At 43.4% G+C, this 27,029-nt stretch overlaps 2 protein-coding genes across 10 annotated transcripts in view; both read left to right on the top strand.

Annotated features, from left to right (window-relative positions):
- The window catches only part of agrn (agrin), a 221,128-nt gene extending 216,194 nt beyond the window's left edge, over positions 1 to 4,934 (top strand). For all 8 annotated transcript variants that reach the window (XM_068597704.1, XM_068597710.1, XM_068597705.1 and 5 more), the window contains one exon: positions 1,835 to 4,934. In XM_068597704.1, coding sequence (XP_068453805.1) covers positions 1,835 to 1,995 — 161 coding nt within the window. In that variant the 3' untranslated portion in view covers positions 1,996 to 4,934. The remainder of the gene's footprint in view (positions 1 to 1,834) is intronic.
- Positions 4,935 to 8,717: 3,783 nt separating this feature from the next.
- ptpn11b (protein tyrosine phosphatase non-receptor type 11b) overlaps positions 8,718 to 27,029 on the top strand; it is a 30,694-nt gene continuing 12,382 nt past the window's right edge. For both annotated transcript variants that reach the window (XM_068597284.1, XM_068597283.1), the window contains exons 1-2: positions 8,718 to 8,841; positions 21,119 to 21,241. In XM_068597284.1, the coding sequence (XP_068453385.1) occupies positions 8,828 to 8,841; positions 21,119 to 21,241 (137 nt within the window). In that variant the 5' untranslated portion in view covers positions 8,718 to 8,827. The remainder of the gene's footprint in view (positions 8,842 to 21,118; positions 21,242 to 27,029) is intronic.

The following is a 27,029-nucleotide window of genomic DNA, read 5'->3' as shown; positions in this document are numbered from 1 at the left end:
ACACACACACACACACACACAGGGAGGCAGTGCAGTGGAACAGGTGCTGAGCGAGCCCCGCAGCAAGAATACATAATCCTCGCACAAGCACTCCTGTGGAGAGCCCTGCTCCTCTTTAAATCCCCCCTTTTTTCACTGTTCATCATTAATTCATCTGTAACTTGCATGAAATTAGCCCCGTCGATCCCCGATTCCGAGGCAGGCAATCCGATTAAAGGTGGGGGACGGGGGATGTAAAAAGGCTCGGCGGGGATGTGAACCTTCGGCTTCGCAGATAAAGGAAGGAGAGAACGGGCGAGGGAGAGCGGGGGAGGTGGGAGGATGCGGGGGAGGCAGGGGAATGGAGTTGGACTGGCATGAAGCGGAGAAAGAGAGAGAGAGAGAGAGAGAGAGAGGCCAGGTAAAATATCAAACACTCGGGTCAGTCTCCCTCGCAGTAAGAACACACCTCGTGGAATCCACGCTGATTCATTGAGAAGGACACTAATGAGTACTTTGTGTGTGCTGGCTCAAAGGAGTCGCTCAAAACACCATCAAAAGGGGGAAATGGAGGCAGCCACACACTCGGCAATTAGGTCATCAAGCCTCCACAAAAAAGACGTTATGACACTTTTTTTTTTTCTTTCTTAAAAGAGGGCTTTGCATGATTTGAAATAGAAAGGAAAAGTGCAGGGAAGTTCAAGCGGAATGGGAAGTACAAGAGGGGGCTGGGACGTTCGCTTTGAAGTACAAATCCGTGATATTTTCCTATTTAGAAATGTCCTTTTTTTTTCTTTCTTTTTTTTACTTTCTGCGACTGCTAGATAAAGCCGTACGCCAGTTCATTTACATCCGGTTCACTTGTGCTTCAACGGGTCATTTGGACAAACGCTGAACGTTCTTTCTCCACTTCACTCTCGTGGTATCGAGTCACGCAGGTCTAACCGTCCACCACAGTGGGACTATTTCTTTCGGCAAGTACTTTTTAAAGTTGGGTGATTTGGCCTTTCGCATTTTTTTTTGTTTTACTTGCACTCGGTCACACACTGACTCCATGTTCCTTGGTTTGTTTTGAGAGGTGGCGCCGGGGGCATTCACAGCACAGCACTGAGCGCTTAGCACTAACGATGGGAAGAAATTAGAGATAATGAGGGCGTTGGGTATTCACGATGTTACACCCCGTCACCGCCTTTCAGCCGTAGTGCATTTCTGAGCACCTTATGCGGCGTGTGGAATGAAACCCCCCCGTTCTCTCTCATCTGTCTTAGCGTGCTCTGGCTGGTATGCAGACTCTCTGCCTTCCTCCCTTTTGATCGCGCTGCTTTTCACAAATAAAGTGTCAATCTGTCGTTTACATAAGCCGGCGTCACCGTGCTAAAAAAATAATAATAAGCCCGACGAAAAAACAACAAATAAAAGTAACTGCTGAAGTACCAGAAATACCTTTTTTCTCGACCAAAATATTTGCGCTACAGCCTTTTGAAGGCATTCCCAAGGTCTGGTTTGTTGTGAAATCCTCATCTCTATCCTGGCATGTGACCTTTAAAGGGACACGACGCACATTCTCACAGGAAGGTGAGCTCACTCGTCATGTACAACTCAACTCCAGCCAGTTAAAACAACTGTGTGACTTCATCAGGGAGAAATCTGCGTCAGGGGGGAAGGCCTGATCGAACACTGCTGTTAGTGCATTGTGGGAAATGTAGGAACTAGCCTTGTGGGTGCTTGACTAATGGTAAATATCTGCAGTAGCCCTGAAAAAGACACTCAAGCAGTCGCTCCTTGAGGGTTGCGTTTGAGTTCAAGTGCGCTCGGCTTTGTCATTGCACTAACTTCTGCCTCCGTCTCCCCTCAGGCGGTCTGGAGGAGCTGGCGGTGGCCCGCCGGTTGCCCAAGGCCTACAGCACCAGCTTTGTCGGCTGCATCAAGGACGTGGTGGTGGACGGCGTGGAGCTCCACCTGGTGGAAGACGCCTTAAACAGCCCCAAAATATTACACTGCTCCGCCGCCAAATAAACCAGCAGAGACAGAATATATTGAGAGAAAAAGAAACAAAAAAACCCTCCCACTCGCTCCCTCCATAGCGCCCATGTCTCCTGCTGTAATTATTTTCTATTTTTGTATACTTTTCATCGCTTTTTATATGGAAAGAGAATGAATATGTTTTAATTTTTTTGTTTGATATATTTTGTTCTTTTTTTATTTTTTAATCTGCGCCTCCATCAACTGAAACACACTTTCTTTCTCTTTTCTTTTTTTTTCTTAACCGCCCTGGCCCTTCATCTTTTTTTCGAAACGCAGGCATCTCTGTGCGAAAAAAAAAAAAAGAAAAAGAAGAGAGATTTTATTCTTGTCAGTTTTGTTGTTTTAAAACAAACGCCAACTTACAAAAAGAAGAAGAAGAAACGCCTGCTTCTTTATCTCTCGCTCATTACTTGAACACTGGTGGACCTCGCCGAAGATCTCTGGTTACTGCCTTGTCTTGGTGCCATATATATATCGTCCACATTCCCCAAGCATGGCCTATACATCCGTGAGTACATAGACGTATACATTCCCCTTCCTCCTCCTCCTCCTCCTCCTCCTCTACGCGGGAGCTGCACGCTGAGGCCGGCGTGTGTGCGGCGGCTCTTTGATGCCGCAGCCAGCTGGCGTCTCCAGCCAAGAAACTCTGTAATCAGCCCCCGCGAGCTAGCGCGCTGTATTTTCCTAATGGGACTTTTCAGATATCAGTCAAGCTGCTACAGTGAGAAAGTACACAGTCAAAACCACTCCATCATCCCGCATCTCGCAGCGCCGACAAAAAAAAAAAAAAAAGAAGAAAGAAATGAAAAGAAGAAGCAAAAAACTCTCCACTCAATCTGAATCCCATCAGAGCCTTTAGTTTTCAAATATGAGTCACTTCCACTGCAACCCGACATGACGGAGAGAGCGCTGCGTTCCACCTCGCATATCATTAGTCATAAGTCAAGACATGAATAAATGTTATAAATATAGAGTATATAAATAATACCTGAGACTGTGAATATGTAAGATGGATTCTCCTCGGGAGAGTTGTGCTTCTCATGTACTATTGTGCGTTCTGTTTTTACAACCCGCAGATGTTACTAATGATGACCACTATAAATGCATGCACTTCTGCAGTGTTGGTTTGGATATGGTTTGTTTGATTTACATTTTGTTCCCCGAAAAAAGGACAAAAATATTCTAATTTGGAAAGTTGTCACTGTTTGGTTGTTTTATTTAGTTTTCTGGACTATAAAAAGATTCTTTTTTTTTTCTCTTATTTGTACTGAAACTACAGAGCTCGAAATAATGTTTTATATTCCTTCATTCCCTGTGTCTTTTTTTTTTTATTTGATTTTTTTTTTTTGGGAGCAGTTAGTTTCTGCAGGACTTCTGCAGCCCGGTGCATAAGAGGAAGAGGCATTACCATATCTGACCTTAAGGAGGTGCTGAAAGCAAAGACTGAAGAAAAAAAGGACAGACAGAAAGGAGGCGAGGACAGAACTTATCACAGGGTGGTGGTGGAGGGGCGGGGGGGTTCTACCCTTGGGGATGTCCCATCAAACAACAATCAGTCGTCAACACAAACTAACAAAAAAAATAAGCTTAAAAAAAACCTCTGCGACTATTTGACCTCGGGGCATTCCTGGAGGAGTCTTGTTTTTTCTTTCTTTCGGCTGTTGAGAGAGAGAGAGAGAGAGAGACTGTGACGTTGTTGTGACCTTTTGAAGCCATAACAGCCGCGGAGATGGGAGGAGATGCATAAACCTTACAGTACTTGGCAAATTAACGTAGTAGCGCATGGGTTTGTATCACTAGTGCAAGTTCTGTCTCCTTCAGTGAACTGATGCAACGCAGAGTCGTCCTTGCTGAACCACAATAAGCTGCGATGACCGACCTAAGGACACTCCTTCTGAGTTTTGATATGAGAACTTTGGCAATATCCTGAGACAAAATCATGCCTGTTCGTGGTTGAGTATCAAATGGTCTTGTGCTATTTTTTCTTTGACTTTTTACTTCGTTGAGTTCTTTTAACTATTGTTTTCCTTCCTAAATCATCAAAGCAATCCTGTTTTTGTACAGCCCTGCCATTTTTAAGTGTAAATTTAGCAAATGTGTGACCTGTGGAGGTTTATGTTTTTAGTAAGATACACTGGAACCATGTCTGACTTGTCCGTTCGGCCCACGCGACGATGCGCCCGCGCACATTGGGGTGGAGGCCCTGAAGCTACCAACCGTGTTGTGTGTCATCACGCTCCCGAGGGTTCACACTGGACCGGGGAAGACCCTTCTCCTGGTATCCTCCCCTCTCCAAAAAGATGCCTTTAAATTCCAGCACTCACCCGTATTAACCCCTAAGACCGATTTTATTTCCCCACAATGTTCTTTGAATTTGATCCAGTCAGGTGACACTTAACGGGGGAGAGATCCCTGTGTATTTGGACGGACTCGAGAACCCTCAAGACGGTTGCAATCTTTGGTTTGGGTGAAAACTATTTGCCTTATTATAAAAAAAATGTAAAAAAACGGTCACCCGGACTCTGAGCAGGTGACAGAGACGTCATCCATATAACCGTTTCCTTATTTTAGCCAGTGCATTAGCCTCATCCCCATAATGTAAAGGAGTAATACATAATAATAATGTTAATTATATTAGTAATAATGCCTCATACACAAAAAAGAAAATCCCAGGGGGCCTCTGCGAATGTCCCCTCTGGCTTTTTACAAAAAATCTTCTATTTACTGTTTTTTGAATCTATTTTCTGTTCCTTATTTATGTCTACATGTGGATTTCCCTCCATGTCCGGCCTCTGTAAACTACTGTCTGACTGCGCCAACCTCCTCAAAGGGCAGTGCACCGAGTAAGAGTGGCATGACCTGAACATTACTAACTTTATGACCTTTGTCTTGTGTTCCTACCACCATGAAATAAATTGTCAACCAATGGAGCCCGCTCTTTGTCCGCCGTCTTCATTTCCTCGTCGCCCGGAGTCGATTTGCTTGCCGATGACTCTTTGAATGCACGAGGGGCCGTTCTGTGTTTTCAGAATTGTCAACAAATCCTGTGAAAAGATCAAAACTGAGTGTTTTCTTGGACGGGATTTTCAGATGTGGATTAACACATCAGTGTGGTTTGAGCATGTGGTAGTGAGTCAGACTAAGCTACAGTGCTTAAAGTCGAGCATCACATTTTTATTCTTGATTTTGGAAATTGTGCTTTAGAAATTGGTTTTACTCAAGGCCCACTTACGAGCTTTTTCCGGAGCTTTCAACCTGCTGGGGAAGAATGTGAAATGACAAGCGCAAGGTTACTAGATAGTTAAACTCACAATAATGAAGAAAGCTCACGCATCGTCTGAATTCACACTGTCAAGTTCAGGGATCTCCACAAATCTAAGAGCAGAGAGGGAATATAATATTAAAAACTATGTTATCCTTAGTGTATAACCACCTGGAACTAACTAACTAATGTTTCTACGGTAGCCCTGAATGGACAAGCCCAAAACCCTTTGTGTTTTAACGTTCCCTCTCTACATTTTTTAAATCTGATAGAATAATTGAAGTCTTCATGAGATGTTTCCGCTCACATTGTGATGGGAGAAGGCGACACAAACAACGTTTTTTCAATTCAAGTCCCCGTGCTCACACTGTACACACATCAATAATCAATATTCATGGGTTCATTGATATTTACTTCTTATCAATGGAACCACCTTCAGCAATCTGTGGTGCCCTCCTGCTAATTGAAAGCCTGGAATTGAAGGGAGAAAAACAACAACAACTATTGCACATACATCCTTCAGTACATCCCAAGTCTGTCTTCATTAAGCCCGAAAAATTAATGAGATTAATGTATTCCTTGCTAATGACAGAGGACACTGCATGTGCTATGTTAATTAAAACTACATGAAACAGTGTAAAGGAAGTAGCGTCGCTCAGCGAGGGATCCTCATAAGATCGTTTACAATGTTAATAAGCGTAAGTAGTTTGATTAAAAAGCTGTTTTTACCGGAAATTCAAAAGAAAACTAAATAGGGGACACATTTAGAGAAGCGAATGATGAAATGGAGGGTCACTGCTCGGGGTGACGAGGAGGAGCTTCGGAGGCAGCTGGAAAAGATGTGCTGTTTTAGACGCGCGATGGGGAATGCAGTTGGTTCAAAGGTCAAAGTGGAGTTATGAATTATGCAACAATCTCCGGGGCCTCTCGGGACAAAGTTTCATCAGAGCTGGCAAACCTGAGCCGAGCGCGGGCCCTCGAGTACACGGTGACATCATCCGTTGAAGTAGACACTGTTTTGAGAAAAATCCCTTGATAAACTTCCAGGAATGTTTTCCAAAGAACTGTTGAGACAGTTACTGCCCCAAAGTGAAAAAGACTCACCCTTTTTAGTGCGATAAAGTTCCTTTCTCACAGCGTTTAATGTCCCCGTGGTAATAAAAGTTCTTTCTCTTCGACAAGGCCCCAGCTGTCCAGCTGCGTCACTACTCTCAGTAAAAGTCCTCTTTGTTTCCTTTTCCCGATCTTTTCTTTTTTCCCCCAAATCTTTGGACGGGCCGATTTGCAAGTTTCAAGGCAAAACAGGGGTCAAAGGTCACAAGCCTATATAGAAGCAGCCACCTCGTGGTCGATGGTACATCCTGGTTTCCATTCCCCTGGGTGAGAAACCAGGCTTTGTGCTCTTGAGTCTTTTTGTCCCCCCCACACACAAACACACACACACACGCACACACACTCCCACTCACCACTAGACTCAACAGGACATCAGCTGCATGGTGATAAAAGGTGAACGTTTTTGTCCAGGAATCTTATCACAGCTTCCATCTACTATAGTTCAAAATAAATCAAGAAAATTCTTCTAATTTCTATTTGCCGTAAAAAAAAAAAAAAGTTTATTTACTGCTGTGGGGTCTTTTCAAATGAACGTGAACATGGAACACTTGGATAATATATCCAGGACATCCAAATGTAAAGTAATGCATTGAAAATTTCATGCAAACAACTCAGTGTACCCTCAAGGTTATTTTTCACTTTGCTCGGTCTTAAAAGATTGTTTCAAAAACTTCAACCTCAGAGCAGCAGCTTTGGGTTTAAAGGCATAGCATTATTTTTCCATTACAGTCAAGGTGGACCATGTTTAATTGCCACAATTACAATGTTTAAGGTCAGGACTACTTATCTCGTTATCTCCTCAAATATAGTCCTGTCAGCTCAGCCCTGAAATTGTTTTTCCATTGTCCTTAGAACCCACTCAACCACCCAATAAATGGTGATGATTTTGTTTTTTCGAGTCCTTCAGTCTTGTATCAATCACGCTTAGTAGTAAACACCTAATGTGCACTCAGCGTTATCACAATATTCTCATCCTCCTCATCAATTTTCCACTTTGCATCGATCAGAGACTAATGCCCTCCCGGTGTGCGGCGGGATTGTTTGAACTGCCCATGAGGCCCTGAACAATGAACCCTATACGTTCAAACCTGTGCATCCTGCCTGAAGCAGCCCTTTCATCTGGCAGAGAGAAAGAAAACGTCTGTACTCTGGCAACAGGAAGCGCCACAGAGAGATGAAACTCCCTCTCCATCATCTCAGCTTTTGCGTGCGCGGCTGCAGCGGCACACTGGGTCAAACAGTGGAAAAAGCAAATCCATAGATGAAGCCCGGTGAAGCCGGTGAGCTCACAGACAATTGCATAAGCCCATCCATCCCCCAGTAGATTAACCTCCACTGATAACCGCAGGCCGGTGACGTCAATGCTGCTCTCTCTCTCTCTCTTTCTCCCTCTCTCTCTCTCTCTCCCTCCCACACCCCACACAACTCCAGAGCCCAGGAGGCTTTCCCATCATGAACACAGGAGGAAGTATAGAGACGTGCCATATCTTTCAGAGGACAGCAGAGCTCTACAATAGCAAAATTGTATAAAGTGAGATGATTAGTATTTCATTATTGCGGATAATAGAATAAATCAATGGGAAAATTTAAAATAATACTGAGAGCCAGCATATGTATGTTCCAGTGCACACGACAAGTAGACTTTTTTTTAAAGGAGATTATCATAGCAAATACAAAATTAAAGATTAAATCAATAGGTTTTTTTTCATTTTGGTAACAATAATCATAGTTCACTTTGAGCATGAAGCAAAGTCGATTCTTCCACGTTGCAGCATGGAAAGCAGCTTACAACAATATGGCTGTGGTATGTTTTAGCTCTTTTAATAATTAACAGCCATACAGTGACAGGTGTGCAGTTTAGGGAGTGTGGCCCTGTTTTCAGCTTCCATTATGATCCAGCCAATTAGAGATGAGGATTTAACTATCTCTAAGCATGTGTTTTTTAAAGGGCCATTAATAGTAAAAGTTGATGAGGCCTCTAATATTGACTTAGACATGTAGGTGACTTTTTCTGTGTTTTTCTAGGTGCATCAAGGTAGCTAGAGTGAGTCTGAACAGGACAGGAACAGAAGCTTGTCGTGCAAAAATAATAAAATACATTTACTAATAAATGTATTTAATAAACAAGATCAGAAAAAAACATAATGCATACATATAAATACAAATATATATATACATAAATACAAATATAGATATTTTAAAATTGCATGAGCAGCAATATCTTGAAACCGGCGGTTCAATCTACCTCGTTTAGAAAAATGAGCCGACAGCTCTTGTTTTGAAGGCGCTAGCCGGAAGTCGCGTCGGGTCCTTGTAGACGCGTAGCTGCACGCGCAGTGTTCAACAGATCGCTCTCACCTCGCAGCGACTCGGCGGAGGCACAAAAAAAAAAAAAAAGAAAAAAGAAGGGGAACGTTTGTGGACCCTTGACAGCTTTCCGAGACTGCTATGACATCTCGCAGGTAAAGTCGCCTTTCTTTTAGTTTCATAAAAAACTGTCATGAATCGCTCCGTTTGATACTGGACGGCCTCTGCTCCGCGCGAGCGAGACCCGAACTCGAGCCCCAGCGAAGAAAGCAGCGGCGCCTCAACTTAGCTCGTGCAACGGGACCTCCGCGACACACGCACTTGACAACTCGTATCCTTAACTTCTATCTTCCCAAAGATAATTTCCATTGTTCGTTCTGCCGTGTAAATTGTGAAGTAGTTGTGTATATATATACATATTTGTTATAACTGTTGCTTTAAAGTGTGCTGGAAGCAAAAAGGTGGCCACGTCGAAAGCTTTGATAAATATAGCGTAAACATTTTTGTCTCTAACTGCTGCAAAAGTGAAATAAGAGTGGAATCAAATCCTCGTCAGGACGTTTTATTGTTTTTTTTTAATTACTTAATTTGCATTGTGTGCGCATGCAACGTTATTCTCTATCAGTGATGTGATTTATTTCTTAGCTGTGACCAAGACCGACATTATTTCTTAAAGTTCACAATATGTTAACTTAACTCCTTGTCGACTTGATTATGTTCACGCACCGCACACGCCCCCTCTTCGGTGTAATGTACTCTTTCTTTTTTCTGTCTCTGTCGTCTCTCTTTGTTTCTCTGCACGCCACAGTGCAGGAAATTGTCTTATGGCTTCCTGTGAATCAGAAAGGAGGCCATTAAAGTAAATGTATAATACGTAAAAAAAAGAAGAAAAAAAAGGCACTTAAGTAAACCCATAAACTCCCCCTGCTCCCCTCAAACAAAAAAACAACCAACAACAACAACGAAGTTCATATATGAGAATGAGAATATTAAAGCAACATCGGTCCATGAGCCTCCACCAATGCTGAGACCAAACCTACGCTCTTGACCAAATGCGTACATACAGCAACAAAATATATAAATCACACTTTTTAAATGAAGTTTAGTTGGCCTGCTGTACATCTTGACAGCTTTGGTGATCATTGTGTACGGTGTGGATATTCCTGGCACTACTCCTACAAATTATGAACCACCTGGGGACCAGTAAAGATTTGTAGGCCTCCCTGACACATTGACTTGCTTAGTGTGGAATTGGGAGCTATGCTGAATACTGCGAACATGAGTGCTATTCACATACTGTAATTACTTTATTTTTTCATGATTCATTCACATAATATCAGCTTTTGTGTTTGGTTAACAGTACACAGTAAGCTGATATTTAACTTATAATACATCAAAATGTTGTTTTGTGTAGGTTTTTTGGTGGGACGTGAAACGTTGCAAGGAAATACACACACACACACACACACACACACACACACACCAAAGTTGACTTTGGTTGCTTTAGATGTCGGCAACACGTGTGACGACTGCTCTTCTGGTACAGTTTTTCTGCGGAAGGTGACCTCTGAAATGTTGACTTAAGCAATCGGCTCTTCTCTTGACCATTTTATGGCTGTTGTGTAGTGGAGAAAAATGCAGTGTCGGCAAATCGGAGAGTTTATAGTTGATACAAAAGGCCTCCTCGGCTATATGGGTGGAAAAGCCAGCAGATGTTTGGTGTATCGCGACTGTTGTGCCCTTTTGTCGGTCAAGATGCGAGGGTGAAATATATAATGGTGTCGACTGATTTTAACGTAATTCAATTTCAATGCATTCAGGCTGTTATTTGGCATTTCTTTTTTGACAGTAGAATGTAGCTGGATATGGCTTATAACAGGGGTCACCAACCACCAACCGAGAGCGACTTCAAGGGTATAAAATAATACAAAGGGCTACTTGTTTGATACAAACTTACTGAACAACAAAGTTCCACAGATCACCTTTTAATAATAATAATATATGTGAAGTGTCTGATCACATATCAATGTTAATTATTCCTCACAATAATTATTAACAATTGTTCCACAACAATGATGGTACTTCTTAGAAAAATTAAAATAAAGTTATATCCGTGCAAAAAACCCTAATATTTAGTTACTACTAAATAGCTTATTGTGGAAAACAATAAACAATTTTTTTTGCTAAACAAACAGAATGACTGCAGATGTGTGAGCATCAGGTTGTATCAGTGTTAGTGGCTCAGTGAGCTGCTTTCCTCTACACACCTTTTTTAAAACGGGGTTGTAGATTTGATACGGACTCAACTCAGCTCAATGTTGAGCTGAGGTCTGTTTTCTGATGAGATGCAACGGCAGAAAAGACCTCACGTTGATCTCATAAAGATCGGCTTTTGGCTAAATGCCAAGAATCAGCAGCGCAACCTGTTAGCGGCGTATGGTGAACAGATTTTTCGCCACTCTGTCGTTGTCTCTCTGTCCACAGTGTGCTCGCCTGTGTGCGCGCCCGTATCTGTTTGCATCGCATCGGGGAGGGGAGAACGGAGGGCGGGGGAGGGGGGACTCTGCCGCAATACGATACAGAAATGAGTTTTAATGCGACCATGTAGAGACCTGGTCTGTTGATACATTTTTTAAAAAAATCTTAAGATTTTTATTTATTTTGAAGACTCCATTATTTTTTTAACTTTGCAATGAACAGCATTTCCATAAACACCACTTGTCTGCTTCCTGATGCACTTTTTTTTACATGAGGATGTACAGTACTTTTTTTTTTCATCCTTATCGGTGCTGAGTGTGGCTCGACTTTGGCAGGAGCCGTCAAGTAAAATCTGAGTCCTCGTAAACTTGCTGCAGCGGCCTGGTTGTTCATCGGACCATCGCGGAGATGTTTAGTGTTGCCTTGGGTACCGTTGCACCTGAGCAGACGCGGAGCAAACCTCATTCCTGCACTCTGAACCAATAGACATTTTGGGTAATTACCTTAAACCTCAAACTCCCTTTTTTATTTTTGCTTCCAAACTCACTGAGTAAGGCAGTGAACTATCAATGCCATCATTTCCCACCACTCTATTTGCAGGAATTCCTATTCAAGGGCGTTATCGTTGAGTTCACAGACATTAGTGACGTCTTTCTCAGACATTTACAATAAACACTTGTGAGTTGACAGAGGGCCAAGCGTTCAGTTGCCCGGGGGGCAAAGCCACCAGCAGGCTAAGATCAGAGATAGAGGGACAAAGTACAGGGACAAAGTTATTAAAAGCTACTTTTGTACATGCCGTCTTGATCAAACGGTTGATGGCGGTATCACTCGGCCTCCCCCGTTTGGTAAAGCGTTGTGGGTTTCCTATTTGCTCCTTAGGTTTCCCACTGTTTTCTTGTTCTGATCAACTACAATGATGAGTAAGCGCGGTGACGAGCTCAGTACAGCAGTCAGTCACTTCATGTTTCTGTTCCGAAACGTTCCACTATACCTCTGCCCCCGGCTCCTTTTTTTGTTTTAAAGAGGAGACCCCCCCTCCCCCACACACACACTCGCCCCGCCTGTCACTGCAACTCATTTGGACCAGCCGAAAGCAAGCGGTGAGTCAGTTGCGACGATAAGCCGACAGGAAAAACAACAGCCCATGTGGAGGAATAAGATAGCGCCAGCCGACGTTTCCAGGAGTGCTCTGACCCAACTGTTCTTCCAGATACATGTTCATTCTGACACGAAACAATGAGCACGCCGTATTGGGAGACTCTCCTCCACATGCATATGACCCTTAAGTGCTTTTAAAATGGGAGAAAAGTTTAGACTAGAAGATTTGTATGTTTTTTTTACTGGGGGTCAAAACACAAAAACGTTATTTGAAGTATGTGGGTCTTAAATTGTGAACTACATTCAAACTAGTTTGCCCATATTTTTTTTACTCGTTTTGCATAGTAAAATGCTGTGTGGAAAATCTTTGCAAAGTATTGTCGCACATTCACTCTCAGTAATAAGATTGTGATCCGTGTCATTGAATGGAAACCCGACTGGGTCATATCTGTAAAGCGCCGTCCCCTATTTGGAAATTGTTTCATTGAAGACGCTCGTTATGAAAGCTTAGGGGAAAAAGAGGGCATAGGAAACCTTCGACATTATGTTGAAAGAAATGCAAATACCTGAGTGGAAAACATGAGTTTATTTAAAACATACTATGTTTCTGCCTGTTCGTTATTTAATCCAAATTAAAAAGGGGATTATTCCATTATTTTAATCTTTTCCGCTCCCCGCTATATATTTTTATACAGAACTCTGCAAAAATCGCACAGTGTGTCGTAATTAAAGATTCTTAATTATATTTTTTTAAACTCTACATATACTCGGTTTGTAGTCCAGTGTGTATTAATCCGTCTCTGCATTCCCAGAAAGTTAGACTTCCATGTTTTCTGTTTGGAAAAAAAAACAGTTAGATATATCTGTGGTAAAAAAGGTCAGCAAAAACCATTGTAGTTATTTATGAACCATTATTGCCTGGAGCCACTTTTACTCTCAGTTTGACAAAGCACTGTTTATGCGATGTAAATACAAGAAGTCACAAACTGTGGATACCCTGTGTGACTAGTTAACTAAACTGTGAGCTTTTAATCATTTGTCATGTCGCCACTAGCATTTAAAATTTTTATATATATATATATATATATATATATATATATATATATATATATATATATATATATATATATATATATATATATATATTATACACACACAGATATATCTATATATTATACACACACAGATATATCTATATATTATACACACACAGATATATCTATATCTCTATATCTATATCTATATATATATCTATATAGATATATTAGGGCTGGGCACGATAACGCGTTAACGCAAGATTAATCTGGCAATCCTTTAACGGCGTTAATTATTTGATCATGCGTTGACTGCATTTTTTTTTTTTTTGTATGTTTTTTTTGTTGTTTTTTTTGGATTGGGAGGGGCTTACAGCTTTAAATCTCTCGTAGTTCAGACCTGGTGTCTCACGGCTCTCTAAGTCCGTCCCGCATGAGGTCAATCAAACATGAAAAATAAATAAATAAGATAAACGGCATGAACTCATTACAGCGCCGCTGCTTTCACTTTAAAGACGATTCATGTTGATGTGCGCGCGCTGCCGCAGCCTCACTTCGTCACGCAGCAGACTGGCAGCGTGAAGAAGTGAGTCTGTCGTAAAGCACGTATTGTTCTGTAGCTTCTGTTCTCAACAAGCAGCGGTGCTGCCGCGAGCCGCTTAACACGCGCTCACGGGCAAATACACGAATATGTACGGGCAGCTTCCGCGTCCAGATTGAAAGTTAATTGCGCATGCGCAAAGCTCCTGGCCCCGCGGTCTGATCCATGCAGAGCACTTTAAAGCAGCATTACTTCTGGATCTTTACTCTTTTCTCAAAGAGGAGAACTTTCCTCACATCACAAGATGTTTAGTCCACTTGCTCAAGACAACACAGACTGGACTTTTCTCACTGAGGAAGAAAAACTGAACTGAAAAATATGAAAAGCACTTATTGCTTTTGTAAGTAAATCAGTTGCTGGTCTTAAACATCTTTAAGGTCAGCAACAGACTGAACATGGACAAAAGAAGTGGTTTGTCCCTCACAGGGACCCTTACTACTGAACAGTACCTGTTCAGAAAAAATATATTTATAAACTATGTATGTATGTTAACATGTTGTTGCTCCAGAGTGCTGTTATATTGTTCTGATAACATTACTTTAAATTAAAAGCGTGCAACACAGTAGTTTTTTACTTCATTGTTGAATTTGGCGCATAATGCGATTAATCGCGATTAATTTTTTTCAACTTTGCCCAGCCTTAATATCTATCTATCTATCTATCTATCTATCTATCTATCTATCTATCTATCTATCTATCTCTCTATCTCTCTATCTATCTATCTCTATATAGAGTAAACTACATGCACAGTGATTGCTTTAGTCGATTAGCCAATTCTACTAAGTCGACTGCCTGGTGCTACACAGAAGTGAAGCATCCAGCGAATGGAGGGGAGGGGGGGAGGTTGCGAGTACTTCGCCTCATGTAAATACCCCGGATCATCATCAACTGGGCTAAAAATATCTGCGACATTACCAAAATCCACACCCCGGGTGCTTGTCTGTGACCGATATAGCCCGAGCAGAGGCTTCCACGCTGCGCGGCGGCGACTAAGTATACCACCTTTTCGTCAGCGGGACCCAGACGGACGCGCTTTAAATAGCCCACCGGGGCTATATTGAACTCGAGGCTGTTATGTAAGAGGCTGCAGTGGTGGCGGGATGCACACTGGGCCTCGTTTCCTCTTGACCAGCCCCGAGGCCTCACATGCGTCTCCCCAGCTGCCTATGACGCATCCTGTCGATGTCTCGTCCTCTTTTGTCTTGTCTCTGTGTGTCTCTCTCTCTCTCACCCTCTGTCTCACTGCCCAAGGCCAGATGTAGGGAAATGGGGCGCCTGGTGGTTGTCAAAGGGAATCCTATTCTTGGAAAGCCCTGAGTCACTCTGGCTCCTGCAGCCATGATCTGAGGAGGGGAGGGAAGGGAGCATAAGAATGTGGTTTTATGGTGAGGGCATGCTGTTCAGTCCTGTGTTAAAGACTTCTCCAAATGGACAGTGACTTCACAGTACTACACAGAGAGACCGCTTCAGTTGGATTCAAAAGGCTACACACAAACTTGTGTGTTGATTAATAGAGGCGATAAAGACCGCAAATGCTTGCAAGGTCTTAATCTCCAGCTTCCAGCAAGCACATCAGGTTCTTTCGGGACTTTCTTAGGTCAGTGATGGCCTTAATGGTTTGTTATCAAATGGGAGAAAAGGGCGACTGTGCTGATGCAGACACCCAGATCCACAAATAATAGTTTGCTAACGGTGAAATCTCTCAAAGAGGCTTGTGGGGGTGAGATCTACCGACCGCATAAGTGACATTTTGAGACTGCAGGTTTCATCATTTGAAAATACGATTTAATTGTTTGATCTGCGCTTTAACTTTTTTTTTCCTCAAAAAATCTTATTCAAAAAAAGTGGATTGCACTATCATACTGCCGTGCTTTTGTTTTCCACACTACTAATACAACTCATTTGCAAGCTGCAAAATTAATAGCCTCATGGCATACTGCTGAATTGGCTGGATTGGGGAGGGGGGAGATTTAGCCTGGCGAGGGCTAACTATGATCCGGTGTAACCACGCCACGCGCGATTAGGTGTAATCTCCAGGCACGGGCGGCGCAGCTGTTGCATTTAGCCTCCGACAAGATAGCAGGGACCTCGCAAGCTGGCCCGGTTCGCCCTGTGCTGCAGCCAGAGAGAAAGCTCTGTTTGCTCTCGGATCACAGGCCGAGTGGGCTTTGGAGCTAAGCCACCAGACGGCCGCTTAAGGGTACGGATGGGGGAGAGGAGGAGAAAGGGAGGAGAGCGGCGGCTGGCCAGTCTGCCCGGCGGCCCTGTCACATTCGTCCGGGGTGGTGAAAGGAAGGGAGTGCAGTTGGACACTGATAGCACTGACGGGTGCTGGTATCGGGCCTGCTTGTGCTCGTCCAAATCCCAGATTAAAAGGGCCTCTCTCTCTGTCTCTCTCTCTGTCTCTCTATCTCTCTCTCTCTCTGCCTCTCTCTGTCTTAACTCTTTTACAAGCCCCCCCTCCTCTCCACTTCTGTTTTCTCTCTTACGGTCTCCGTCTCGCTCCCTGCCCCCACCCCTCTGTGTCGGCCTTAGGTGTTGTTCATGCTTCTGCGTCGGGTCGACGGCGTACCTACGGCGTAGCCTGACGTGCACCTCCCCAAAATCCTAACTACGCGTCGCGTTGACGCGGACTGCAAGCGCTGTGATTGGTCCGCTCAGAACGTGATTTCCGGCAGTTGCTTTTTTTTTTTTTTAGTGGTCGTACAGACCACCTCTGCAAACGTCTTCTCTGTCGCCTGCGCTTCAACATTTGCAGTATGAGCATTTGCTCTTCAATTTTGATGCGCTCCGACTCTAAAAACCCCTGAAACCACACGGCCACACAGCCAAACACACATGGCGGCATGGCCGTGAATTGCAGAGCAACGCGGCTCCTCGACCAGGACTTTGAATGCTCAACGACGGCGTCACGTCGACGGCGTAAGTATGGCGTCGACGTGACGCCGAAGCATGGACTAGGCTTTACACCTCTATATCTCCCTCGCTCCCTCCTGCCCCCCTCTCTTGTGTAACAGTGCCTGGTGCTGGATTACTGAGATCTGAGGCTGCTGAAGTCAGGGAGCTGTGGCTCAGGCTGCGCCTAGAGTGGTGTGATAGGGCAGGAAACCATCCCATGCAACTTCAGCTGCATTTACCTCCTGTCGATAGCCCCCTCAAGCTTCTTGTTCTTTTAACTGTATGTGTGTGTGTGCGCGCGTGTGTGTGTGTTGCAGTCAAGGTGGGCGTTTTTAAGGATGTTTGGTTACAAATGGCTGCTGAGAGTACGCTCTGGTTGTTAAGAAGGCTGAACGTTTGCGTGCAAAGGCACCGAAGAGGAAGCTGACCCCACCTGACGAGGTGAGCAGTTGTGCAGCTCTTGTTGCTGGTGCGTGCATGAAGCATTGCTCGAGTGTTTGCACCCGATTCCAGCCCGTCTCCCATTGTTTCAAATTTGACAAGTGACGAGGGATTAGTTATGGATTAGTGACATAAGGCATTTTTGACCCACTACTATTATTATTATTTACTCTGTTCGAATCTGGTTAGGATTTAAAGACAATACCACAAGCAATCTGTCCGACCAGCTGACTCTCCCACGACTGGTCGTGGAACTTTAATGCGGCCAGTTTGCACTGTGACGAGTGGAAACATGTAGTCACGTAAAGGACAATATACCAGATTTGAATAACTTTGTCCCAGTATTGAAATCTGTGCCACATTAGCATGTTAGATATGTTGGTGTGTCAGCTGGTAAGCAACAAGACACAGAAACATTGATGTTATTACAAAGACAACTACAAAAGCAGAGCAAAACTTAGAGGAAAGTGTTGTCACCTAATAGCTAAATGTTAGGCTCGCCTTTATTTAATGTGCCTCGGCTATTGTTATCGCTAGCTTCGGGTTAACCCTCTCGTCTCGCTGGCATGACATCGGATCTGTGATACACTGGCGGGAAACCCAGACGGAGTAACATTAGGCCAGGCACACAAATCAGTGGCGACCTCGCAGCTAAACAAATTGATGCGGCGGCAACTTTCTGGGGAAGTGGCTGCACGTGTCCACGACAGCGCTCCCGCTAGCAAGCCCTAATCTGCTTAAACAATTCAAAATAAGCATCCAAAGTAATTGATCAAAACAGAAAAGTTACTTTTATATATGATGGCCCATATTTAGCCTCATCATAAATGTGTGTGTATGTTGTATATTATGTGTTTAATAAAAAAAAAATTTCAAAAACATCAATATCACATTTGTCTTGTGGATAATACATTATTTCCTGCCTCCATCTCAACCACCGGGCCTCCCTGCCAGACTTCCAGGGATATTTCTAACGTAACAGGGAGGGCATTGTCCAATTCACCCTGCACTCTTACATGTTTTTTCAGGACTAATCCCTTTGTAATCGTGTAGTATTTATCATTTGTAAAGTTCCACCTATAATCTGCTCCCTGGGATCGTGGAATGAGAGAAAGCGCAGCAGATCGGGTTTGCCTCCCTGCTGAGGATAAGGGGGGTGGGGGGGTCAGGCAGTCTGGGTCAGATGTCTGGTCTGGTCTGTTGTGTGTCAGTCACGAGCTGGCCCAGTCAAGACTCTATTTGTATCTATTTGGCCTTTCGATTTAACACCGGACTAACCCTGGTGTTAACCTCCAACAATGGAGGACCCCTCGGTGGCCACCATGTTTAGCGCTCTAATACGCTAATCTATATAAATATATACTGTTTATCATTCCCTCCTGGAGGAACCCTATTGCACATTTAGCGCCATTACTCGTGCAGCGCCTCGGTCTCTTGCGTCGCCTGTCTCTCCTTTCACCCGTCTCCCGTTTCCTCGCCCTCTCGTGTCATAGAAACGGGTCAGGTGGGTTCGCGCCTTTTGTCAAGCAGGCAGTGTCCCTTTTTGATTCCTCGGTTCAGAATGAGAAATGGCGACGATTGCTTCATCTCCCAAAAAACACGTCTTGCACTTAGCTGCCTAAAAAAAGGCAATTTCAAGCTTTTTCAATGTCGTTTTTTCGTCCTCGCAGTTAATTTGATCTGGATTGAGAAGTCGTTCTCAAACATTGGACAGTAAGAATGTTGGGTTTAGATTTCCTGGTCACGCCGTGTTCATATCTATGTTTTCTTTGTGTTTTATATGCGTTATTGAGGATATTATAATGAGATTCAGCCCTTTGCACCAGCAGTGTTTCGATGGCAGTGTTCACTGGTGCTAAAGAGACACAGGATCTGCTGAGCGACGCATGGGGTCTTATTTTTATCTCACTGTCATGGGTTTGTGTCAAACAGCGTACAAGAAGAGAAGCGCCTAAATGCTCGCCCACTGTTGAAGCTTTTCAGATATTATCTCCTCGGCATGGGCTTCATGTGTCACCATCTGCCTGCCCTCCGCTGGGTTATATTAATCAATAATAAGCCTTTGTAATGGGCCCAGGGGTGCTCGTGAAAGGCTATGATTTAGGATGAGAAATGCATGATTTCCATGACTCATTTGGTCTTTATGTCACCCCCTCACCCCCAAAAATAAATCTTGTTTTTCGTTTTTTTTATTGTTGAATCATTGACATTTCCATGAATTTGTCTTTTCTAAGAAATTGTTAAGAGCTGCAGCGAAAGGTTATTATGGTATTTGAATAATCTGTCGGGTGACTCATTTTCAACTCGTCTGACACATTAAGACATTTTTTCCTTTTACAAACAAATAATCACAAACAAATCCTCAAAAAAAAAGGAAAATATTTTTTACTTAACCTTTTATTCATCCAGAATAATCCCATTGAGATATTGAATTTGTAGTAGTAAAAGCCTCACTTAGGGAAAAAACAACAATTTAAGTAGAAGAAAATAGGTCATCTTGAAGAGAGATTAAAACAAAAGAAGGAATAATTCAACTAACTTCATTGGACAGCATCGTCTGATGACACAACAGTGTAAGATGATCTGAGAGACAGATTTGTCTCCGTAGTCGAGCTCCGTCGGCGCTGATCTCCAGCTCGAACAGCTGGCGTAGAACCAGCGAGTTGTCTTTTTAAAACGTCGGCGTGATGCCGCTTTTTTATTCGAAATTGTATTTTTTATATACTGTACATAGCACATTTTTTTTGAATCACCCCTTACTGACTCGCCTCCCCCTCCCACCCATTTCTTGACACACCAGAGGGGCCCTGGAGTACTGATGATGTGTTGGATTAGCCAGCAATGACACACAGTAGTTAGGGAGGTTTAACCCAATGATCCCTACTTAAACATGAGCTTTAAATCCACACGGCTGATATCCAGCCGTTCACTGGGACTGTTTTTTCTACCTTTTTCATGTAGTTATTCGCTCTCTAAACACGGCAGTGTGCGTGTTTGGTTGCCGATGTGCTGGATGTCTGTCATTACAAACTGTTTTGAGTAGCGAGGAGTGTTTTGGCTCATGTAAGTGGCGGTGTCACTGTCACGCACACTCCAATAAAGAGTACACGACCCAGATAATCGGTTGACATACCTGAGAAGTGGATGATATAAATATTTGCCTGCGGTGTTTTGCAACAGAGGAAGTGACATGTAGTCATTCGCTCTTTGCAGTACCGTAAACCGGAGCGCTCTTCCCCTTTTTATCCAAACCAGGACAAGACCTGCAGTGTGTGTGACGTAACCAGAAAGAGACAGAGAGAGATGCGCTTTGTGCTAATGCGCCACCAGAATCAAGAAGAGCATTAACATGAGTTGACCAATCTCCAGCTGCTGAAAGTTGTCGTGTTCATATGGCTGACTTTTGAAATAGCATTACAACACACATAAGTCCATTTATTTACTGATGATTCCTTTACTCTTTAGGTGCACGCAACAGCATGCGACCGATGTGAGGCTATAGATAATATTTATTATGTATTAAAATAACCGATGAAACAAATGATGATTTTTATGGAATGAAACATTTGAGTAAACAAAAAGATGAACATTATGAAGCAGAAGCAACTAAACCGGTCATATAGACACGGTAGAGTCAACGAAATGCCTCAAATTAGCTTTGTTTGTCTTTTCTTTGGGCAAAAACGTCGACTCTGGGTGAATAATTTGATTATCTGAGGTGATTACATAAATAGCAGATTTGTAAAACTGGCATTAAACAAAATAAATGATATACGAGTTTGAACTCTGAAGATCTATCGTGTCTATCGTGTTGGGGACAGACACACCGATCATTTCTGCCCGCTCATGTATTACATTTTGTTGTTCGCTGCTGTCCAGGTGGTTCCACCCCAACATCACCGGAATCGAGGCAGAGCAGCTCCTGTTGACCCGGGGCGTCCACGGCAGTTTCCTGGCCCGGCCAAGCAAGAGCAACCCGGGGGATTTCACCCTCTCCGTCAGGTAAGGCCTCACCCACCCTCCCTCTTTGTCCCTATTTTTTTCATATTGATTTGTGTTCCCGTTGTTCGCCGCCGGCCTCGCTATTCATTAATCGGACTGTTCCCACCGGTTCAAAGCTCAGCCCTGAGAGCAAACACAGCCGTGGTGCTGCCGCGCTGAGGTGCAGGATGGGTGGCTGGAGAGGCAAAGCCGCTCTGTGACAAATGATCATTGTGACGTGAGAGTGAGGAGGGGGCCGTGCTCCTTTCAACTGATGTCACACTTTGCCTGCATGGCGTTTGAACCAAAGTAGTTCTGCGTTTCAAGGGGACATGTTGAATTGCAGATCTAGAATACGCGGTTTGGTAACAAATACAGCCAGAAAGTCATGAATCGTGCGCAGCAGGGAGGCACCGAGGAGAGTTAGGACTAGCACAGTTGAGTGCTGCCAGCGCCCCTAAACACATTTCTCCTGTATAATGGCCGGCCCTACTTCTGCTAAGTAGGAGAACAGAGAAGTGGGAAACAAACGAGACAGAAGAAGAGCAAGTTGAAAGAGTGGCACTTCCCTGGCAACGGAAGCTTTTAAGAGATGCATCACTCCGGCCAACTGGCTGGAAGAAGGCGTGCGTGTATGCGTGCGCGTGCATGTGTGTGTGTCTATGTGTGTGTGTGTTGACTAGATAATGTTAAAGAGCAAGGGACCTGTTAACGCTTTGACCTTCACTGCCCGCGGTGTGTGTGTGTGTGTGTGTGTGTGTGTGCGCGCGATTGTGGCGTCGTAAATCACACGCACACCACAGGAAGGTTGGTGGGCCGGGTTGCAGCCACAGTTTGTGGTCGTGACAGACATTAAACACACACACGTGCAAACACACACACACAGACACGGGTCAAGTGGCTAGTGAGCCTCACCAGCTGCTGGAGAAGCTCGGTCACATTGAGCTTACAGGAAGGAGGATGCAAGTCGACTTGATGTTAAAGGAAGACAGTTTTCCTCCAACAAATGAAACATTAATTCTCGAGGAATGGAAAGTAGCGATGCTCAGTTCTGTGCTGCCTAACAACCTTGACTTGCTGTGAGATGCATATAGTTAAAACAGCATTACTGAGTATTTACCAATTTAAGGTGGTATTCTGGGGGATATTTTTCTTCTTTTTTTGCTGACTGCTGTTTAGCAAAATGGGCCCATTTAAAGAATTGTTCATGGTTTATTTCTTTGCATCTTTTGTTAATAGTACAATCTGGAGTTGAAACTGGATGTGAGGTTACGTAGATTAGATCCATTTACAGGGAATGTATTTTAGCGATTGTGGTTATCTTGTTGGAAAATCTTATCGTTCACTAACAAATTAATCTGTACACTAACCTAGTTTTTCTTCATGCCTTTTAAGTGATTCATTTTATGCCCTACGACACACACAAATATTTCAGCACCAAAAGGTTTCTCATCACGTGAGAACAGACGACCACCATAACCGTTTGCCCCTCTGAACATAAACTTCAACCCTGTAGCCTCAAAACTTAAAGGGGCAACACGCAATAGCTGTGTTATTCATGCGTGTCCTGCCACAAAATCCTGTTTCTCAGGAAAGTCAGCCCCACTTCGGGGCTGTAACTCAACCTGTGGTGGCTCGTAAACCAACATCATATACACAGCTCCAGTTCACCGCTGTCAGCACACAAACCAATATTGCATAAAGCATATGAATGTGTCATACAGTTCTATAGCCTCATCTTTTGATCTTTTCTAATCAGATTGTTGACGGGCTTTTGGGTTTGGAGGTTTTTCACTGGGGGTTGTACTGCTCTAAGCGCGGTCTGTGAAATGTTGGAAATATCGGAACATACTGAAGATAATTACTCAATTATTCTGTATCTACCGAAGCTATTCTTAGCTTGCACATCCTGCTTTCTAACTCAATCTCGAGTGCACACACACACACACACACGCACACACAGAGACATACAGTGTCTTATCAGAGCAGCGGCGAGGCTAATTAGCCAGTCATTAGCCAGGTTTCATCTTACCAAGGCCATTATGAGCGTGATAGTCACTGTGAATGTTCAGATTGTAATGGACGCTGAGGGAGTCAGCGCGCACACACAGACACAAAAACACACCCGCTCTCGCTACCTTATCTGCCTGCCTCTAACCCCCTCTTCTTATCTCAACCACCTCTCTTCTTCTCTGCTCTGCGAGGTGAAGGGTAGAAGAAGAAAAGCCAACTGAAGGCTAAGATGCTAATGAGAGCTTTTTTTGGAAGTGTTTGAAAATGTAATCAATTCTGAGTTTCATAACCTAAAAAAGAAAATGGAGAAAGTTTGAAGCAGATAAAAAGTTGGGCTGTAACTTCGATCCAAGTCCAACTCCGTAAGGAGATCAGTTTGGTCAAGTTCTCTCATTTTGCATGCTCTTTATTCACTCTGAAGACCCAGAGGAGACATTTTAAGGGCAATCTTAAGAGAGAATTTTGCAGGGAGCAAGTTACCACGGAGAGCAAATGGATTTTCTCGTAGCCTCTGTATTATATAATACCAGCTTGAGTTTACTCAGATGTGTTTCCACTGCGGCCGAGGCTATTTATAGGACGACACAGTCGAGTGGTGAAAAGAGTAAAAACATTTCACCATCATTATTGCAAATCCGTGAACGTAAAAATTTTTTTTAACTGCATTTTAACTGTTTTCCCCCCACAAGTCTTCATTAGCATGTTTCAACAGCTTCTGATTTATATGTTGAATGGGCAACTTTGCATTCTCACTTCCTGCACCGTGACATGCGCCCATGCCTGAGCCTGCTGCCGGGATGCAGAACCGCCACGCCGATGTAACGTGCAAATGTTTGGGTCGGTGTTTTTTTTTGTTTTTTTTTTTGCATGTACAATTAACATGAAGCATGCCAGATGATTTGTAGAAAGCAAGCTGCAACAAATATCATTTATATTTGTGATATGCAAAGATAGCATTCGGATGGCTTTCATATAGCCATCAATAGCTGTTGTTTGACTAGCTGCCAATAGCAGTTAAGCAGCAGAGCTGACCCGGGGTTTTGTCGTCGTCGACTGAACTTTCCCAGCGGCACAATGAGAAGCTATTGTTTGGTAGTTTAACCCCATGATATCGGCCGTCCACTGAGCGAGCCGTTTTGGATGACGCTCGTGTTTTTGGGGACGACTGAAAGACTTCCTGGTTGTCTGAATTTTCACACACCGCTTGGCTCCGATTGCCTAACCTTCAGAAGGAGCCCGGTGAGCTGAGGAATGATGCATTGGTTTTATGCCTGGTTTTTCTTTTCCTTTTTTTTCACACCGCCTCAGGGCTAGCTCTTGAGACGCCGAGCACATTTATCTGATACAACATCTCATATTTTATACCAGACTTAAACACGCCTGCTTCAGGATTTAGGTAAAAAAATAAATAAACCAGTGTAGTCTGTAGAGACTCGAAGGGGGAATTGTAAATTAAAGCAAAACACTTTATCACCCTCAATTTGATAAGTGTGCCGAGTACGGTAAAAAAGATTTCTTAGTGGTTTCAGGCTGTATTGAGTGAAAAAAATACTGCTTGAAAGGGTTTCAGGGCAAAGGGAGCAATAATGAGTATATTCTGGCCCATGTTCGTGCATAATGATGTGCATCTTAGCACTGCATATAGTTAGTTTAGTCCGACTGATCCAAATTCTGTGCAGGTTTCAATATTCTGGAGTAAAGATTTTTAACATTAATCCTGCACACAGATGTGGTCCGTTAAGCTGCAGCTGAGCGACAATGCTCTGCCCACATACAGAGGCGCTGGGAAGGACTTTGCGACGGCGCATACGTCCGTGCTTCTGACCGGTCGGTGCAAACCAGTTCATAGGACACTCAAGGACAAAATTGTCTCGCATGCATCGGGAGAATTTGGCTTTCCAGGAAGGAGGATGGCGTCGTATCTTCAAAATAAATGCGTGAAGATTGTCAGACTCCACTGCATATCCTGAGACATACTGTATGAATCCTTCTTGTTTTTCAGGAAGGTAGTCTCACACTTTGATAGACTCAAATAAATAAATGTTTTCATTTTTTGCAATTGGTAGTAGTAGTAATAGTGTTTTATTCAGCCGTCACTCATAATACAATGAATAAAGCCTATATATAGTCCAGTGTACAGTGTGACTGAAAAGGCAGAAGGATATTGCTCCTATGTTCCGCGCCTAAATTATTCAATTAAGTTAGCCTCAAGAAAATTAAATATTAAAACAAAAGAAGAATATATTTCTTGTTATTATTACTTGTTTCACTGTGTTGAATTAGTTATTTTAGTGCATTTAGTTTTTTTTGTGGGTAAGTAGGATAACTTTACAAACAGACCCGTCGTAGCTCAGAGAGCAAGAGATTGTGTCCTGACAGAAGGACGCCAATCTAATCATAGTCTCTTACTCTTCTTCCTGAATTCATGGATCACAAACAATCTGAATCATCTGTCATGTGTTAAAATAGAAGTGAGTGGGCCAGTGAGCACATTTCTCTCTGTAAAGAAGACCGCCGTATCGTAATAAATCCATAAAAGTGATCGGCCCGAAAGAGGCAGTGCGGGGAGGGGAATGAAAATCTAATAGGACGTGTTTGGCCCCGAGAGCTGAGGAAGGGGCCTTTAACGGGGCCAGAGACCTGTGGCACCGTGCCAACAGCCACTAACTGAGCCATAAAGCAATTAGAGAGAGAGGATTCACAGTATGTTGAGTGTGAGGAAGGAAAAAATGGGAAAGTGAAATTCACGAGGAGAACGAGAAACGGAGGGGAAACATAATTTGTGCCATTTGATATGACCATTAGATGATAATCAAATTGGAGAGAGAGACGGAGACTATGGTATCGACAAAGTATAGGTATGGTGGATCAGATAGTAGGTAGTATCAGATAGTACTGCCTGCCGTCGAAGCCTCCTCTGTCATTTGTGTGTCATCACCCTTTAATGTGTTTACAGGATGTTTTGTTTACCTCCACTGAAGAAACATGTCGGACCAAGTCCCTGGAGATGGGAAAATCAGGAAAAAAGTACATTTAGTTCTTCAGTTGCATTCAGGCAAATAGCTTTTATAGAGTAGAGGGGTGCGTGTGTGTGCGTGCGTGTACCTATTCAATCCATTCGGAGGACTTTAAATATGCAAAGTGGAAGACTACCAAATGTTTTCCGGCTTATCAGCCTCGGAGCTCGGCGGCTGCTGCTTTTCTCTTGTATTTTTCTGCAATCAAGACACAGTCGTCTTCCAAATACATTATATATATGGTAAACTACAGAGTATTAAGAAGAAGGGATGATCCCCTTTGAGAGATTTGTGGTGTTTTACTTTTGCAGAAGTGATAAAAATTGATGAGTGTTTCTTTAAATCACTGCGGCTTTGACGGCTCTCACTTTTCCTTCCTGTAGTAGCTTGTGGTTCGATTTTTTTAAACATTCCAGTGTTGGCAGCGTTGCTCTTTTTATTATAGTAATGTCTGTATTATCATTATTTATACATGCAGTATGCAGCAAGAAATGCTCCAGTGTTTCAGATCATTGAGAATACGGTAGAAACATGACCCTGAACAGGAGACTGATGGAATAACGTCACCGCATCTGCAGATTCTTCAACGGGCTTTTGAGAACATGAGGTCTGAAGTCGTGAAATGGGAGCAGATGGCTTGTGAAGCCGAGCATTTAGTATTGTATATGAATTCATGCTCAGTGAGTATGTGTGGGCGACAAAGTGTGTACAGTGCAGTCTGGATTTTGTTTGTGTGAGCATGAGAACATGTGTGTGGGCGGCTGTTTGTGTGCGTGTAT

This window comes from Clinocottus analis, unplaced genomic scaffold, assembly GCF_023055335.1.
Source record: "Clinocottus analis isolate CAN_PGR_092001 unplaced genomic scaffold, fCliAna1.0.p SCAF_4, whole genome shotgun sequence".
NCBI lineage: Eukaryota > Metazoa > Chordata > Actinopteri > Perciformes > Cottidae > Clinocottus > Clinocottus analis.
Note: the sequence above shows the minus strand (reverse complement) of the source record. Positions and strands in the feature narration are given on the sequence as shown.